The following is an 18,002-nucleotide window of genomic DNA, read 5'->3' as shown; positions in this document are numbered from 1 at the left end:
ACTAGAAGAAACTTTTTTCGTCAGCGGTTGTAGGCCACATCAGAAAAGGGCTGGGAAATGTTCTCCAGCCTGAGCTGGGCTAAGTGACAAGGTCTCCCTCTCTCCTTCACGTGTAGGGCATCGGTTGCTACATGTTCCGAATCGATGACTCGGAGGTGGTGGATGCCACCATGCACGGAAACGCTGCACGCTTCATCAATCACTCGTGTGAGCCTAACTGCTACTCTCGGGTCATCAATATCGACGGGCAGAAGCACATCGTCATCTTTGCTATGCGCAAGATCTACCGTGGGGAGGAGCTCACCTACGACTATAAGTTCCCCATCGAGGATGCCAGCAACAAGCTACCCTGCAACTGTGGTGCCAAGAAATGCCGGAAGTTCCTAAACTAGAGCTGCTCCTCGCCCCCAGTGTCGGAGTCCTAGGACCCAGGCCCATCCAGAGCAATGCTGAAGGCCTTTGCCAGCAGCTAGGAGTTCCAGGATTGAGTGGGCACAGTTGAGGGGCCTCCGTGATGGCTGGGCTCCCTTACATCCTATATTCACATTAGACGTGTGATCCTAGTCCTGGAGAGAGAGATGAGGTCTCGAAGAAAAGATCCGCGGCCGGCTTTCTACTGGGGCCCCTCTGATTGTACGCCGTGAAAGAGTGGGAAATGGGGTCGCTGGCAGACTTGCCTGGAAGGAGCCTGTGGAGGGTTCGTTATGTTGGGAGATGGGGCCTGAGTGTCTCCTCGGAGAGAAGTTGCCATCCTCGCCTTGGCCCTTTCCCAAGCACTCCAAGGGAGGGGTCAGCCGGGAGCCCCGATAGAGAGAGCTGGTTGGATACCTGATAGTTTGCCTGCCGGGCCCAGCCTGTAGCCGTCTGTTGACCAAACAGAGAAGGTCTGGTGGTTTTCCCTACTATCCTCCCACTTGAGAGTTCACTTCTGGTTGGGAGACAGGATTCTTAGCACCTTTGGTGTCAAAAGACTGTCTTGGGGTTGTGCCAATGAATCACCAAACGTGGAGCCTGTGGGCTTTAAGTGGGAGTGTTACCCCCAGGAGCCTTATCTCAGCCGATTTCCTTTCTCGACAATAGGAGCAGTGTCCCTCTCATTCTTCCTCCGCCTCCCTCCACCTTCTTCATTCCCCCCTGTTTCATCCCACTGCTTTCCTGTTCTTCTGGGTGGTAGAGGGGAGTGACTCCCTGCTCAAGGACACTCCCTGCCAGGCATCGTGTACGCCTACAACACAACCCCTGAGCCTGGAAGCACGCCCAGTGGGGAAGTGGACAGGAGCCATTGGTCATAACCAGACGGAATTTGGAGTTTTCGTAAAGCTCCACGGAGAATTTTAAAGAAATATATGTAGCATGATTTTTTAGAAGAGGAAAACGATTATTTAAATAGGATCTGAATCATGCAACAACCAGAGTATCACAACCAGGATGACCCCTGGGCCCCATTCCTAGGACATGGTAACTTTATTTTCCCCTTGTTAAGACATAGGAAGACTTCATTTTTAAATGGTCGGTGTCCAGTTGAAGGCAGAACACTAATCAGATTTCAAGGCCCAAAACTTGGGGACTAGACCACCTTGTATCGAGGGACCTCTGCCACCTGCGCAAAATCCACAGGCTAAGTAAATTAAATGACACTACTGCCCTGATTACTCCTTAGGACGTGGTCAAAACAGCATCAAATGTTCCTTCTCCTCCTTTCCCCAAGACGGTGTCCTGAACCTGTTAAATTAAGTCATTGGATTTTACTCTGTTCTGTTTACAGTTTACTATTTAAGGTTTTATAAATGTAAATATATTTTGTATATTTTTCTATGAGAAGCACTTCATAGGGAGAAGCACTTATGACAAGGCTATTTTTTAAACCGCGGTATTATCCTAATTTAAAAGAAGATCGGTTTTTAATAATTTTTTATTTTCATAGGATGAAGTTAGAGAAAAATATTCAGCTGTACACACAAAGTCTGGTTTTTCCTGCCCAACTTCCCCCTGGAAGGTGTACTTTTGTTGTTTAATGTGTAGCTTGTTTGTGCCCTGTTGACATAAACGTGTCCTGGGTTTGCTCTTTGACAATAAATGGACAAGGAAGGTCACCCTACTCCATTGGGCCACTCCCCTCCTTCCCGTGTCGAAGCTCCTCAAAAGGCAGTGGTAGTATCCTGACACAGCAGTGTCCCCTCTCCTTCCCCACACTCTCTCTCCCTTCTGGACTAGCTCGGAGTGGCGAGAGCTGGAATCTCCATTTCCCTCCTCTTGCCCTACTTCCGAGATAGCAACCAAGTTGAATGGCAGCCTGACATTTTCCTCACCATCTGCCTCATCGGTCACCTCGTCCCCTTCCCCTCTGCCCACCAAGTCCTTATACCTGCAAAGAACCCATGGATCCCCCCCGTGCCCTCTTGTGGGGCAGCCCGTTGAAACTGAAGCACAGTCTGACCACTCACGATAACGCAGATTCTTCTCTGCCTCTGTCGGCCACTGGGTTTCAGAGCAGTGCAGTCCAGTAGAGGGCAGGGCGCCCTTTTCTCCCACAAGAAGCCCATTCCTCTGGAAGTCTAGCAAAGCAATACGACTCAGCCCTGCGCTCTCTGCCCCAGGACTCATGGCTCTGCTGTGCCTTCCACCCTGGGCTTCCTATTCTTCCGTGACCTTAAGAACTGTGTCTGGTGGCTTTGCTGGAACATTGTCACTGTTTTTGCTGTCATGCAGGGAGCCCAGCACTGTGGCCAGGATGGCAGAGACTTCCTTGTCATCATGGAGAAGTGCCAGCAGGGGACTGGGGAAAAACACTCTACCCAGACCTCGCCTCCCTTCCTCCTTTGCCCGTGAACAAGATACAGTGGCCCTAGGGGTTCCACTAGTGTCTGGTTTCCTTGATTATTGCACTGTGTGAGGTTTTTTTGTAAATCCTTTTATTCCTTTTTTTTTTTTTTTTTTTAAGAAAAAAAACCTTAAGCTGCATTTGTTACTGAAATGATTAATGCACTGATGGGTCACAAATTCACCTTGAGAAAGACCCAAAGGCCAGTCAGGGGGTGGGGGAAACTCAGCTCAATAGACCTAGTTAATGCCCTGCTAGGCCATGCTGTACTGTGAGCCCCCTCCTCATTCTCTTTCTACCAATCCCGAACCCTGAGGCCAGGGGAGGGACCCACTTCTCTCCTTCTCTTGCCAGCTGCAGATGGTTTGCCTTGCCTTTTCACTCCCCAACTGTCAACCATAGAAATGAGTAATTCCTCTTCTAGCTCAGCCTTGAGTCCATTGCCAAAATTCAGCATACCTGCCAGCAACTTGGGGAATAAGCTAAGGTTTCCCTACAAGAGGGAAAAAAGGCAAAAAACAAACAAACAAAACAAACCGGCATATCTGTCTCCAAAACACCTGAGTTTGTTTTGAAAGTGACCAAGGGAATCTCCGCACAAAAGTGCAGACCGAGGAACTGTGGTGGGTCATTCCCAGGAATCCCCCAAGGGGCACCCCGAATCCCTAAGGAGTCCCAGCTGCAAGCCTGGTCAGTTTTCTGGGAGCGAGCCAGCTCCCGGAGAGCTTTGCTGCTAGAATCTGTTGTGGCCGCATTTCCTGGTGGCCGGTGATGTCTGTGTAGCCAGAATGCTGCATGGCGCTGACCCTACGGCCGGAACTTGGTCCCTTGGCTCCCTCTGTCACCGTCCACCACCTCCAGCATAGCCCCTCCGGTTTTTAGACCAATCACCAGAATTAAGGGGGAAGCCCTGGCAGCTATAATCCATAGAAGTTTTCAACCAGACTCCTTTGCCGGGATACAGTCCGCCACCCCGCTTGCCTCTGTCAGCACCCCCCGGTCAATGCAGTGAGCACCATGCAGCTCCCGTGATTGAAAATATACAACAACATTAAGGAAAAAAAAAAACAAAAAAAAAATCTTTTAATGAATGTATCTTTCTAAAGGACTGACGTTCAATCAAATATCTGAAAATACTAAAGGTCAAAACCTTATCACATGTTAACTTTTAAGTTTGATTTGGGATTTTTTTAACTAGAAATCAAGTTTGGGTTTGGGTTTTTGGTTTTTTTGTTTTGTTTTGTTTTGTTTTCTTTCTTTTTAAAGGAAAAGCGGGTCATTGCAAAGGGCTGGGTGTAATTTTATGTTTCATTTCCTTCATTTTAAAGCAATACAAGGTTATTGAGCAGATGGTTTTGTGCCGAATCATGAATACCAGTCAAGTCTCACACTCTGAAAACTTGCAACTTTTTTGTTTTGGTTTTCAAATAAATATAAATATGATATATATAGGAACTAATATAGTAATGCACCATGTAACAAAGCCTAGTTCAGTCCATGGCTTTTAATTCTCTTAACACTATAGATAAGGATTGTGTTACAGTTGCTAGTAGTGGCAGGAAAACGTCAGTCTGGCGCTCCTCGGATCCTCTGAAGTTGGGGGGGGACCCAAACCACAAAGGGACGGTGACGCGGTCCGTTCCCAGGGTCAGAGAGGAACGCGGAAATGGTGTCACCCAGATTTTTTCTGCCCATGAATGTTGCCAGTCAGTACCTGTACTCCTTGTTTCTCTATTTTCGGTTATGAATGTTGGGGTTACCACCTGCATTTAGGGGAAAATTGTGTTCTGTGCTTTCCTGGTATCTTGTTCCGAGGTACTCTAGTTCTGTCTTTCAACCAAGAAAATAGACTTGTGGTGTTTCTTTTATTGAACTTTTAACAGTCTCTTTAGTAAATACAGGTAGTTGAATAATTGTTTCAAAAGCTCAACAGATGACAAGCTTCTTTTCTAGAAATAAGACATTTCTTGACAACTTTATCATGTATAACAGATCTTTTGGTTTTTTTCCTTGTGTTCTTCCAAGCTTCTGGTTAGAGAAAAAGAGAAAAAAAAAAAAAAAGGAAAAAATGTGTCTAAAGTCCATCAGTGTTAACTCCCTGTGACAGGGACGAAGGAAAATACTTTAATAGTTCAAAAAATAATAATGCTGAAAGCTCTCTACGAAAGACTGAATGTAAAAGTAAAAAGTGTACATAGTTGTAAAAAAAAAGGAGTTTTTAAACATGTTTATTTTCTATGCACTTTTTTTTATTTAAGTGATAGTTTAATTAATAAACATGTCAAGTTTATTGCTGCACACGATCAAACTTTCTTTTGGCTTTGGGTGGGGGGGGAGAAAAGAGCCGGCGGGCGTTGGGGGGAGCAGCAGCGAGTGGCTGGTGGCCAGATTGCAGAGTACCAGCCACGGCCCTCTCTTTGAAGGTGGAATCATTAAATCACTCCGCTTCGCCTCCCTCCGGGCCCCAGTCCACACTGACTCTCCGAACTGTGTCTTCCTCCCATGCTCATCAGTGGTTTGTGTTCAGGACCTAATTAATCCCGGATATGAGGAAGGGGTCAGGAAGACAAAGAGCTTTACCTCCCAATGGCCCCCCTTTTATTATCCGTGGGCGATCAAGAGGCCTTCGGCCGATTTCCTCCCAGTCTAGGAATATATGAAAATGAAAGCATTTCGGGGAGAACCTGAACAGCACTCTTCTTTGCTTCACTCCACCCTAAGGCAGAAATTGGATTCATTTACTCTCTTCCCCCTAAGATGGGTGGGGGTGGAAAGGCAGTTGAGAACTATTGTAGGGACGCCTGGGTGGCTCAGTCGTTAAGCATCTGCCTTCGGCTCAGGTCATGATCCCAGGGTCCTGGAATCGAGTTCCGCATCGGGCTCCTTGCTCGGTGGGGAGCCTGCTTCTCCCTCTCCCTCTGCTGCTCCCCCTGCTTGTGCTCTCTCTGACAAATAAAAATCTTTAAAAAAAAAAAAATGCATTTATCTAAAAAAAAAAAAAAAGAACTGTTGTAAATATTCTGCTAAGCCAGGGTTGCTAACCCCAGGCCAAATGAGGTTGAGTTTACACTACAGCCAAGGAATGGAAGACACTCCTCATGGGGGATGGACCTCAAACAGAACCTCTGCCCTCTAGATCAACTGGCCGCGAGGCTCAGCCCCCACCCCTTCTTCCTCCCTCCTGTGTCCTGAGTCACCTTCTGGGACTTGGGAGTTGAGCACCATGGGGACTCCAAATGACCAGGCAGTGTTGCAGGCCATCTTCAACCCTGACCACCCATTTGGAGACCTTGTTGGGTTGGACATGGGAGAGGAAGTGGAGAAGGAAGACGTTGATGAAGGTGAGTTTGACCTTCGACTATAGCGCTCCACACCGGCTGGCCTCAGCCGGGTGGCAGAGGATGGTGGTCTCACAAGGCCCCTTGTTCCATGACCCATGGACAATGATTGAGGTCGGAATGCGAGAGGTTGGCTGATCCTTAATGCACTGGTGGAGTTACTCTGCCAAAAGGAGCAAGTCACAGTTTGTCTGTCCTTCAGCCATCATACCTCTGAACTTAACCTCACCACTTAACCCACCCCATAATCCAAGCTCAACTGTGCTGGGGGAAAGGGTGGTGGGGTGATGCTCAACACACATCTTAGTCATGACAGGACGTTTCACTCCACACGGAATGGAAGCGCAGGGGTGGCTCAGTTGAATTGTTCCGATCTTAGCATGAAGAACCTAAGCAAGCCCTCAGTGTTACACACCTTTACAAGCCCAGCCCCGAGCTAATCCCTCCACAGAGTGAATGCACTCCCTGGCCCGCCCTTCAGTCTCTAATGGGGCCTTATATCTCCATCCGGAGTTTTTTGTTTTAATTAAGTAGGCTCTATGCCCAACATGGGGCTTGAACTCATGACCCTGAGGTCAAGAGTTGCATGCTCTACTGACTGAGCCAGCCAGCCGCCACCCCCACCCCCATCAGGAGTTTTTGATGAGCTTTGTTTCTAAAGGAGTGAAGCCTGGGTCTTATGGAGACTTCAGTCTGAAAAGCTGACATGGTTTTCATGACCCAAGTATGTCTTGGTGGTCTTCATGTTGGAGGCAGACTAGTAGAACAAAATGGGGACAGGCTAAGGAGCCTGGAAGACCTGGGTTCAAATCCAAGCTGTGCATTTAGGAGCTGTGTGACCTTGAGTAAGGCATTTAGCTATGGGCTGAGTTTGGGCTTCATTCTCTTGGCAATGAGCCGACCAAAGTCCCTTTCCCAGGTCCCTTTGGAACTTAGACAGTGCTAGCTCTCAGCCTTGGTGACCTCAGCTCCCTCTGCCCACGACACTGCATCCGACTTCTGCTGTGACCCACATCCCAGCCCAGTCTGCTCCCGCTCAGGCCCCAGCTTCCTAAAGCCAAGGGAGCTTTTGCTTCTTGCTCCCAACTGCGTACCTGTCCCCTCCTGGCTCCCTCCCCAACACAGATGGAGTTTTCCCGCGAGCACAGATGGAGCAGTCCAAGGTCCTGGAGCTGCAGGGGGTGATGGCCGCAGAGGCTGGTGACCTCAGCACAGCCCTGGAGAGGTTTGGCCAAGCCATCAACCTGCTGCCTGAGAGGGCCTCTGCCTACAATAACCGGGCCCAGGCCCGCCGACTCCAAGGAGATGTGGCAGGTGAGGGGAGACGGCCCGGAGCTTCTGCAGGGGGGCCCTGGAGTCCACAGACCAGAGATGAAGTGCTTGTGGGGCTGGGGAGTCACTAAACTGTTCTGGAACCTATGTTCTTACTTATAAGAGATACCTTACGGGCCCTGTAATCTCTCGGGGCGATTGTGAAAATCAGAAGAGATTGCATTCCACTCGTTTATTTAACAAACATTTAATGAGAGTCTACTATTGTAGCAGTGGGCTGGGCGCTGAGGACAGAGATGCAAGACAGACTACTTACAGCAATTACTACGTGCCAGGCATCCAGCACTTTCCACGTGAGCTATAGTAACCCATTTAATCCTCACTACCACCCCAAAAGGTTTGTGCTATTGTAACCTCCATTTTACAGACGAAGAACCTGGAGCAGAGCTGGGATTTGAACCAGGTGGCAGGGCTTGAGTCTGTGCTCCGAATGCCCCTGAACGCTCACAGTCCAGAGGGTAGGACAGACACATAATTGTGATTATGTGTGTAACAAGCTGAGAGGGTTCAGTGTGGTATCTGCCCCTGAGGGGTGAGTTTTCTTTTCTTTTTAATTTTTAAAAAAGATTTTATTTATTTATTTGAGAGAGAGAGGAGGGGGAGGGGCAGAGGGAGAGGGAGAAGCAGACTCCCTGCTGAGCAGGGAGCCCCATGTGGGGCTCCACCCCAGGATCACGACCTGAGCCAAAGGCAGAGGCCTGAGACACCCAAGTGCCCCGAGGGGTGAGTTTGAAAGGATGAGTAGGAGGTAGCTGGATGGAGGGGACAGAGTGGGAGCCTGTAGAGACCCAGAGGCATGAAAAGGTACAGGGAATGTCAGATCTCCATGCTGGCTGGATCGGGGAGGAGTGAAAGGGTAGAGTAGAGCCTGGAGAAGTAAATAGGGACCTGATGGTGAAGAACCGGGAATGTTAGGCAGAGGTTGCACTGTGTCTTGAAAACATGGTGAATCGTTAAAGGATTTTAACTGGGGAGTGACTGGATCAAACCTGCTGCACTTGGGTTACTCTGGAATGGGGACAATGGGACAGAGAAGGCCATGCTGGGGACCAGAGGGCAGACGGATGTGAAGGAACGCCAGTCTGGGGCCTTTGGACTCCACTCTGGGAACAGTGGGGAACCACAGGCCCCTTTTCCAGGCTTGGTTACCTGGCTGTGGCATGGCAGTGCAGGGCAGGGCTGGGCCAGGCTGTAAAAGCAGGCAAGGACAGTCTGCAGACCAAAACCCCAGAGAGGAACAGAGGTGACTGATGCTGCCTGGAAAAGGTTTTCAATTCCTCCAGACCAGCTCCTGGGAGGGAAAGCCAGAACCGCTGTGATCAGAGAGCTTCTTAACCATCTGGGTGGCCTGGGGAGCACAGCCCCTGCTGGGTTCTGGGCTCAAAACACACAGAGACAGGACAAAGATGGGCCTCTCTGTAGGATGATGCTGGAGCTCCTCCAGACCCTGACAGCTCTTCGGACTAGAGAGCAGGAGTGAACCGAGGCAGAGCCCAGAAGAATTGCAGCTGGGCTCTAAGGTACATACCAGCTGCCTGAGGTTGAGTTCAGAGTTCTAATGCCCAATCCAAGTATTTTGAGAATGATAAACGTAACAATGTCCATGTCCGGGGCCAGCTCTGGCTCCAAGATCTCCTTTAATGAAACACAAAATATTGCATTTGTATACAATATAAAGAAGATCATGGAGATGAAGAATGAGGAAAGGCAGTCAGAGGGAGAACAGGTTTAAAGCATACCCTGAATGAGAGGAGAGAAACGCCTGCAAAAGGAAAAGAAAGAGAAATGAATTTTATTTGTAAGAAATGGTTACCAGTACATTATAATTTGTTTAGACTCTGAGATTCAGAGTCAGTCCCCCGGCACAGGGTAGATAGATGCTTACTAGCGTCCGAGTGGAACTTGAGCCCTCTACCACTGCTGGACAACGGGCCGGATTCATGAACATAGTGACCATTCAAAATCGCCCCAGCACGCGTGGTGTTCTGGTGTCCTGGATACTGAAAGCTAATAGGGACTCCCAGCTCTGCCACTATAGACGGGCTGTGCAGCCCAGCGCAGGTCTTGCCAGCTTCGCCAGTCGGCCTCGGGGTGATGGGAGGAACGGTGCCCAGCTGAGGAGCAAGGGCAGGCGGGCTGTGGGTGGCCGGGCCCCGGGGCCGCGGTCCTGACCCGCCCGCTCGCCCCTCCCGCAGGCGCCCTGGAGGACCTGGAGCGCGCCGTGACGCTGAGCGGCGGCCGGGGCCGCGCCGCGCGCCAGGGCTTCGTGCAGCGCGGGCTCCTGGCGCGGCTGCAGGGCCGGAACGACGACGCCCGCGGGGACTTCGAGCGGGCGGCGCGGCTGGGCAGCTCGTTCGCGCGGCGCCAGCTGGTGCTGCTCAACCCCTACGCCGCGCTGTGCAACCGCATGCTGGCCGACGTGATGAGGCAGCTGCGCGGGCCCTGTAACGGCCGCTGAGCCGAACCAATAAAGCTGCTGGCTCTCCCGGACTCGCGCCCGTGTCTGCGTCCAGCCGCCGGGGCCCCAGCCGCAGGGCACTCCGCTGTCCGCCGCGGTCGGGACCGGGGGGGCGGGGGGCGGGCGGGGCGGGGGCGGGGCCGGGCGGGCTCGAGCGTTGATTGGCCCCGCCCGGCCCCGCCCGGCCCCGCCGCGGACTGCAGTGCCCCGCAGACCTGAGCAGTCGCTCGTGCTGAGCGCGGGGAGGGCGCCAGGTGAGCCGCCCTGGGGGGACGGGGGGGCGCGGGGTTGCCGCGCGACCCCCACCGCCCGGACCCCCCGCCGCTCCGGCCCACTTCCGCCTAGTCCCCGAAGGCTGGAAAGCGGGCGTGGGGCGACAGATGGCAGGGGGAAGGGACGAGGGAGAGACGGGCCGGGAGGACGGTCCCTTTGGGGGAGGGGCCCTGCGCCGCGAGTCTGCGTGTGCGCGCGCGCGTGTCGGGCCCCGGGCGGGCTGCGCGGTTGCGCGCGGTCTCTGCGCCAGCGGGCCGGCGCCTGTTTGTCCCCGGGGGGCGGCGCCCGGTTCTGCGGCCGCACGCTGGGCGGCTGTGTGCTGGGTGGGCTCGGGCCTTCGCGCTGGGCGGCCTTGCCTTCGCCACTGCGGGTCAGTCTCCATTTGTGTGTCGGTGCACGGTTTATTGTTGTTTCTGGAGAGTGAGTTCCTGGAGGAATTACTGAGCCTGCCCGCGGTCACCTGGCTAACGTCGGGGCTAACGTCCCTTCTCTCGGCAGCCTGGGGCCTAGGCCTGAGCCGCCATGGCGCTGCCCCCAGGCCCAGCCGCCCTCCCGCACACACTGCTGCTCCTGCCAGCCCTTCTGAGCTCAGGTACACCCCCGTTCACCCCTTGGCCAAGCCCCCGCCTCTCCCCTCACCTTGGGTTTGGGTACCCGCTTCAGGCCCCAGAGCACCAGAGCTGGCTTCCCCTCTCCCACCTACCCACGGTCCAGCGAACCTGGGTGCTCCGGCTCTTGGTCTGCTGCCCTGCTGTGACTGGATCTCGTGCTGGTCACAGACCAGTTCCACCCCTCCCCCAGCTCTCCGCAGAACCCCCTGCTGTGTTCCAGGTTGGGGGGAATTGGCACCAGAAATTGATGGTCAGACCTGGGCCGAGCTGGCACTTCGGGAGAACGAGCGGCACGCCTTCACCTGCCGGGTGGCAGGGGGGCCTGGAACCCCCCGATTGGCCTGGTACCTGGATGGACAGCTGCAGGAGGCCAGCACCTCGAGAGTGCTGAGCGTGGGCGGGGAGGCCTTCTCTGGAGGCACCAGCACCTTCACTGTTACTGCCCAGAGGGCCCAGCATGAGCTTAACTGCTCCTTGCAGGACCCCGGCAGTGGCCGGTCAGCTAATGCCTCCGTCATCCTCAACGTGCAATGTGAGTGCCCTGAGGTGGGCAGGGACAGAGGTTCTCTGCTGAGGGGGGCCCAGCAGCCGCCAGGCAGGTGGTCTGATAGACTCCTTAACACTTAAGCACTTTGCAAATATTAACTCACATTATCCTCAGGATAATTCTATGAGGTAATTATTATTGTTAGCCCCATTTCACAAATGACAAAACGGAGCCACAGATTGGTTAAGTCTGCAGTCCTACAGCTGGTAGGCACGGCCAGGATTCAAATCGAGACATTTTGGTTCTAGTGTTTCTACTGTTTTTGTTTTTTGCTTTTTTTTTTTTTTTAAGATTTTATTTATTTATATTTTGACCGAGAGAGAGTGAGAAAGGAAACACAAGTAGGGGGAGAGGGAGAAGCAGGCTTCCTGCCAAACAGGGAGCCCGATGCAGGGCTCAATCCCAGGACCCTGGGATCATGACCTGAGCCCAAGGCAGACGCTCAACCAGTGAGCCACCCAGGCGCCCCAAGTGTTTCTACTGTTAATCACTATGAAATGCTGCTTCTCAGGGAGACCCAGCCATCCTGTTTCCCAGTGCCCCCTTGAGGAGAGGTCCAAGCTCCTGGCTCCCTTCTGGGTTTGGGAAGAAAGGGCAAGGAGTCTTGAGGGGTGTGGTGAGAGTATATTGGCTTCTGCTTTGCAACAGTTAAACCAGAGATTGCCCAGGTCGGGGCCAAGTACCGGGAAGCTCAGGGGCCAGGCCTCCTGGTTGTCCTTTTTGCCCTGGTGCGTGCCAACCCACCTGCCAATGTGACCTGGATCGACCAGGATGGGCCGGTGACTGTCAACGCCTCTGACTTCCTGGTGCTGGATGCCCAGAACTACCCTTGGCTCAGCAACCACACCGTGCAGCTGCAGCTCAGCAGCCTGGCACACAACCTCTCCGTGGTGGCCACCAACGACGTGGGTGTCACCAGCGCCTCGCTTCCGGCCCCGGGTGAGCACTGCCAGCGACTGGCCCAGCACGGCCTCAGGTGGGTGCAGGATCACAGTGCAGAAATGAGAAGACTGGGGGCCCTCTGGGTGAGTCTTCTGAATGAGCTGTGCCGACCACCTTGAGCAAGGAAGACAGAGTAGTACCTGTCTCTGGCATCTCAGAGTTGGGGGGCCCTGCCCACTTCGAACCTAACCAGAGGACACCTTGCAGGGCTTCTGGCCACCCGAGTGGAAGTGCCGCTGCTGGGCATCGTTGTGGCTGGAGGGCTTGCCCTGGGCACCCTGGTGGGGTTCAGCACCTTGGTGGCCTGCCTGGTCTGCAGGAAAGAGAAGAAGACCAAAGGTAGGGCCAAAGCAGTGGGGCGGGTGGTGAGGGTGGCTGAGGAGCAGGGAGAAGGAGAGGGAGGAGCAGCAAGGGCAGCACGTGGGGCTTGGCAGGACAGGTCATCGCTGATCTTCCTGGGCATGTCCACGGGTAAAACCCAATGCAACTCAGGTAGCAGGGCTGGGCACTGAGAACCCAGTCTGTCCCAGAGCGAAAGCTGGGCATTGGCGAGATCCCTTGCCTGAGGGTCCTGGGTCTGAAAGGGCATAGGGAGAGACCCAAAGTGGGTGGGCTCCCTGAGAAAGTGTGTGGTTTCTTTCTCCCTAGGCCCCTCCCGGCGCCCATCCCTGATCTCTAGGTAACTTCCTGGGGCGGGCTGGATGGGCCGACCTGAGATGCAGCATGGGGACAGCTGGAAACCGGGGGTCTCCCTAGTTCTGGAATGGGCCCCAAAGCAGGAATCTGGGCCTGCTGGAGACGGGGCATATCCCAGGCTCTGTCCGCCCTGTAGTGACTCCAACAACCTGAAACTCAACAACGTGCGCCTGCCACGGGAGAACATGTCCCTCCCGTCCAACCTGCAGCTCAACGACCTCACTCCAGATTCCAGAGGTACACCTCTGCCCCCACTTTATCTTCAGAGGTACTTCTGAGGAAAAGAGAGACCCTGGTACTTAGGAGGGGCTAGGCCCCATCAGGCACACACCTCATCCTGGGCATACCCGTTTGTCACCCAGCAGGGAAGCCAGCAGACCGGCAGATGGCTCCGAATAACAGCCGGCCAGAGCTGCTGGACCCAGAGCCCGGTGGCCTCCTCACCAGCCGAGGTACTGGGACATGGGCCTGTGGCCCCCCTCCTCTGCTCCCCAGCCCTTGTGCTTCTGCCAGAGGCCTCAGAGTCTCCATGGGCAGAGAGGGCTCTCCCAACTTCCAGGCGGTGAGGCTCACTGCGTCTCACGGGCATCTTTGCCCCTGCAGGTTTCATCCAGCTCCCCATGCTGGGCTATATCTATCGAGTGTCCAGTGTGAGCAGTGATGAGATCTGGCTCTGAGCAGGGCAAGATTGGGGGTGCCCTCTTGGCTCCTGGGCCCCCTCCTCCTCCTCCAAGGCCACCGCTGCCTGGCCCTGTTGCCACTGGGAAGAGGTCATGCCCCTGCTACTTCTGCTTGCCCTCCTGGCTGGGGTGCCCTCTGTGTCATCCTCATGATCTGACCCTCAGGGGCACGGGTATCTTGGCAGAGCCACCGGCTGCACCTCAGCCCCTTGTTCTAACTCAGGTAGGGGGGCCCTTCAGTGACACCCGTGCCCTGGCGGATGGAGCTCTTTGTGCAGGTGTGTTTGCAGGTTATCTGGCATCTAAGTGTGGCATGGCTCGGCCGGTCTGGGCCTGCCCTGTGCCACACACCAGTACTCTTAGCACTTTGTACAGAGGCACGGGGGTGTGCCCAGTGCGGGGGGCACAGGGAGGGCCCTGCATGTCTTCAGTTTCCTCCCCATGCTGTGCAGCTTTGTTCCCTCAGGGAAAATTTAGGACCCCGATAGCCGTATCGAACCAAACTGCCCTTTACACGGGAACCAACCTCTGGCCCGGGGGCAGTGGCCAAGCACAAGCTAATCCCTTTTGCTGCATACCTCTCTGCCCTTCTCTGTCTCCGCCTCCTCTTGGGCATCATATGTTATACATTGGACCTTCTCCATTTCCCCACTGGGCACTATACTTCCCCATTGACCTCACCCTGGCAGTGCCAGGGCCTGGTGTTAGCACAAGTCAGGAGGAAAAGAGGGAGGCGGGAAGTCCAGTGGTACCCTGGGCAGCATGTAGTAGCTGTGCATCATTTTCTTACAGTGTAGGCACTTTAAGCACATCCCCTGGGGAGGAGGGGGTGAGTGAGGGCCCCAGGGCCCTGTCTGTGGCTTCCCCAAGTCTGGCCTTCCTCTGATTCACTGTGAGTGCCCTGAGCCCTCGGGGTTGATGGTTCCCCTCTCAACATGTCTCCCCCGCCATGGGACCCCCTGAGCAGCCCCTGACTGCCTCATCAGCAGGAAGCCGCTCTTCCTGTCCACCCTCAGTTCTTCAGGGGATGGTCATAGTGGCACATTATTGGACAGAGCTAGAAGCTTTTAGGGGAACATGGGAAAAGGGGGGACCACATACTCCAAAACAACCTAAGAACTCTTTGGAAAGCAACATGGAAATGATAGCAGATTATTATAGTGCAGAGTCTATTTTTCCCTTGTTGATATCTTGTTTTATAATTTTTCTCCTGTTACTGCCTAGGACAGTGCTGAGCACACAGTAGATTTAATAAACTTGACTAAGTGAATGTTACATGTCTGTTTCATTTCTTCATTTATGGTTTTAAAATGAAATCTTTAAATCACACAGTGAGTAGAGGAAACACCTGTGTATCCACCACTCGATTCGGTTGAATCTTCTCACTTTAACTTGTTTGCTTCAGGTCTTTTATTTTTAAAAATAAATGTTATTTCTTTAATTACACTGTTCTCAATGTAGGGCTGGCGTGCTCCTTTTTGGGAGTGCCAGATCGGGGATCCCAGCTCTCCACTTGGCAGACTCCCCATCTCTCAGGAGTGTGGCTAAGCCAGGCTGAGCTCTTTTGTCCTGGTTAGAGGTACAGAAGGCTCAGACTAGGCTGTGATTTAAAAAAAAAAAAAAAATTTTTTTTCGGGAGAATCAGGGAAAAAGACTAGAAATGAGAGTTGTTGTTGTTTTTTTTTTTAAGATTTTATTTGTTTATTCGTAAGACACAGAGAGGAAGAGAGAGAGGGGCAGAGGGAGAAGCAGGCTCCCCGCTGAGCAGGGGGCCCCATGCGGGACTCGATTCCAGGACCCTGGGATCATGACCCGAGCCAAAGGCAGACGCTTAACCATCCGAGCCACCCAGGCGCCCTAGAGTTTCCTGAGGGCAAATTTATATCCTTTTCTGAGCAACAGATGGGCTTGGCTTGCATAGTTCTGGGTTCTCTGCCCACCTTCCTGCTTCTCAATTGTTCATTAGGGTTGGCCTCCATGGGAGTGGCTGAGGCTGCCCCAGCCTCTACTGGTTTTGCACGTAAGCTGCTTTGTGGCCCCAGAACGTTTAGAAGCCAGGGTGCCTCTCTCTGGTGACGGTCGTCCACTGTTTCCTTTGGGAGGTCCTGGAGCCCCTTCCTTGATGGTTCTTTGGCAAGGCTACAAGCCTTGTGCTCCTCTCAGCTACCCTCAAGGTCTTACTTCTGCAGAAAGGTGGGTTCTTCCAGGCAAATCCGTCCACGCAAGTGTTTGCAAAGGGGTGGACTTTGAAACCAGTGTTCCAGTTTTCCCTTAGAGATTCCCTGTTCCTTTGTTGAATCCCAGACCCCTTGGAGAATTTGATGTAAAGACTCCTTTCTGAGAAATGCTGATGAAGAAGCCCCTGCTCATTATGCAGGTCAAAGCCCATCAAATTACAACTTGGGTGAACCTTGAAAAGATGCTGAGTGAAAGAAGCCAAATCCAAAAGGCCATCTGTGACTCCATTTATATGAAATGCCCAGAATGGGCAATTCTGCGGAGACAGAATAGGTTACTGGTTGCCAGGGACTGGAGGGAGGGAAGAATGGAGAACGGCTGCTAATGAAAATGGGATTTCTTTTGGGGGTGATAAAAATGTTCTGGAATTAGTGGTGATCAAGGCACAACGTTGTGAACAGACCAAAAAAACCACTGAACTGTACACTTTACAAGGGTGAACTTCATGAAGTACAAATTATATCTCAATAAAGCTGTAATTTTTTTTTTTTAAAGTAAACCCTATCCCCAGCGTGGGGTTTGAACTCACAAACCCGAGATCAAGAATCGCATGTTCATCAACTGAGCCAGCCAGGCACTCCAATAAAGCTGTAGTTTTAAAAATCATCAAATGGTAAGGGCGCCTGGGTGGCTCAGTTAAGCGTCTGCCTTTGGCTCAGGTCATGATCCCAGGGTCCTGCTCAACGGGAAGTCTGTTTCTCCCTCTGCTTCCCCACCCCACCCCTGTTTGTGGTCTTTTGCTCACTCTCAAATAAATAAAATATTTTTTTAAAAAATCAAATGGTAATATGATTTGTACATTTCACTATAAATTTCACCTGACAAAAGAACCATAAATAAATATTGAACTCCAGTTAATTATATGCATGACAAAGTGTTTAGGGGTGAAGTGTATTGATGTCTGCAACTTCCTTTGAGATGTATCAAAAAACAAGATGGATAGGGGTGCCTGGGTGGCTCAGTCAGTTAAGCTGCCTTCAGCTCAGGTCATGATCTCAGGGTCCTGGGATCAAACCCTGCATCAGGCTCCCTGCTCGGCGGGAGGCCTACTTCTCCCTCTCCCACTCCCCCTGCTCATGCTCTCTCTCTCTCTCAAATAAATAAAATCTTTAAAAAAAGAGAAAATTCTATTCAATTTATTAAAAAAAAAATTCATTTCTTCCACCCCCCCATTCCCTGCCAACCAGCAACCTACCTGTTCTACTTTATTTTTTTATTTTTATTTTTTTTAAAGATTTTATTTATTTATTTGACAGAGAGAGACACAGCGAGAGAGGGAACACAAGCAGGGGGAGTGGGAGAGGGAGAAGCAGGCTTCCTGCAGAGCAGGGAGCCCGATGCAGGGCTCGATCCCAGGAGCCTGGGATCATGACCTGAGCCGAAGGCAGACACTTAATGACTGAGCCACCCAAGCGCCCCTGTTCTACTTTGATTTAAAAATTTTGATTACCGATTCAATCTCCTTATTAGCTATCGGTCTTTCAGACTTTCTACTTTGTATTTCTAGAAATTTGTTCATTTCATCTAGGTTAACCAATCTGTTGTTGGTTTTTCACCTCCCAGAGCAAGTCACATGGTCCAACCCACAATCAAAAGATAAGGAAGCATCCTGGGCTTACCATGACACCATGACAGGAGGGGCTGCATACTATGTAGGTGAGTGAGGAGTTACTGCCACTAATTTACTCTGTTCAACCTTCCTTTTTTTTTTTTTTTAATCTGTTCAACTGTGTTATTGCCTGGGAGGCCCTGAATGATCTGACCTTAGGTACTTTTTTTTTTTTAAAGCAATCTCTACCCCATTGTGGGGCTCAAATGACCCCAAGATAAAAGGTGCCCCCCCTTAGGTACTTTTTAAAAAATTTATAATTAACACACAATGGTATATTAGTTTCAGGGGTACAAACATACTGATTTAACAATTCTATACATTATTCAATGGTTATCCAATTTGTTGTTCATAGTACTCTCTACTTTTTATTTCTGTGGAATTGGTATTACTGTCTCCACATTCATTTCTGATTTTAGTTATTTGAATCTTTTTTTTTTTAGATAATTTGCCTAAA

The 18,002-nt window shown here is 51.9% G+C and overlaps 3 protein-coding genes across 35 annotated transcripts in view; all 3 read left to right on the top strand.

Annotated features, from left to right (window-relative positions):
• The window catches only part of KMT2A (lysine methyltransferase 2A), a 76,074-nt gene extending 70,963 nt beyond the window's left edge, over positions 1-5,111 (top strand). For all 10 annotated transcript variants that reach the window (XM_064577372.1, XM_064577376.1, XM_045894918.3 and 7 more), the window contains one exon: positions 117-5,111. In XM_064577372.1, coding sequence (XP_064433442.1) covers positions 117-392 — 276 coding nt within the window. In that variant the 3' untranslated portion in view covers positions 393-5,111. The remainder of the gene's footprint in view (positions 1-116) is intronic.
• A 77-nt stretch (positions 5,112-5,188) lies between these two features.
• TTC36 (tetratricopeptide repeat domain 36) lies at positions 5,189-10,040 on the top strand. The gene is made up of 3 exons (XM_045892887.2): positions 5,189-6,162; positions 7,285-7,473; positions 9,687-10,040. Exons 1-3 carry the CDS (start codon positions 6,045-6,047, stop codon positions 9,947-9,949), a joined length of 570 nt encoding a protein of 189 aa, XP_045748843.1. The 5' UTR covers positions 5,189-6,044; the 3' UTR covers positions 9,950-10,040.
• An 86-nt stretch (positions 10,041-10,126) lies between these two features.
• TMEM25 (transmembrane protein 25) overlaps positions 10,127-18,002 on the top strand; it is a 29,725-nt gene continuing 21,849 nt past the window's right edge. For 3 of the 24 annotated variants that reach the window (XR_008507563.2, XR_008507562.2, XR_008507561.2), the window contains exons 1-8: positions 10,127-10,203; positions 10,721-10,814; positions 11,024-11,365; positions 12,029-12,356; positions 12,530-12,661; positions 13,155-13,255; positions 13,381-13,470; positions 17,500-17,592. Coding sequence is in view for 15 of the 24 variants with exons in the window: in XM_054512252.2 (XP_054368227.1) it covers positions 10,745-10,814; positions 11,024-11,365; positions 12,029-12,356; positions 12,530-12,661; positions 13,155-13,255; positions 13,381-13,679 (1,272 nt within the window). In the remaining 9 variants the exon portion in view is untranslated. Of the gene's footprint in view, positions 10,204-10,455; positions 10,593-10,720; positions 10,815-11,023; positions 11,366-12,028; positions 12,357-12,529; positions 12,662-12,970; positions 13,002-13,154; positions 13,287-13,380; positions 14,974-17,499; positions 17,593-18,002 lie in introns of those variants that run through there. The other 21 variants (XR_006793958.3, XR_010407096.1, XM_045894913.3 and 18 more) reach the window with 20 other exon arrangements.

This window comes from Mirounga angustirostris, unplaced genomic scaffold, assembly GCF_029215605.1.
Source record: "Mirounga angustirostris isolate CCGP_5_RB_7025 unplaced genomic scaffold, mMirAng1.0.hap1 SCAF_13, whole genome shotgun sequence".
Classification (NCBI taxonomy): domain Eukaryota; kingdom Metazoa; phylum Chordata; class Mammalia; order Carnivora; family Phocidae; genus Mirounga; species Mirounga angustirostris.
The sequence above is the reverse complement of the archived record's forward strand: the minus strand, read 5'-3'. Positions and strand labels throughout refer to the sequence as shown.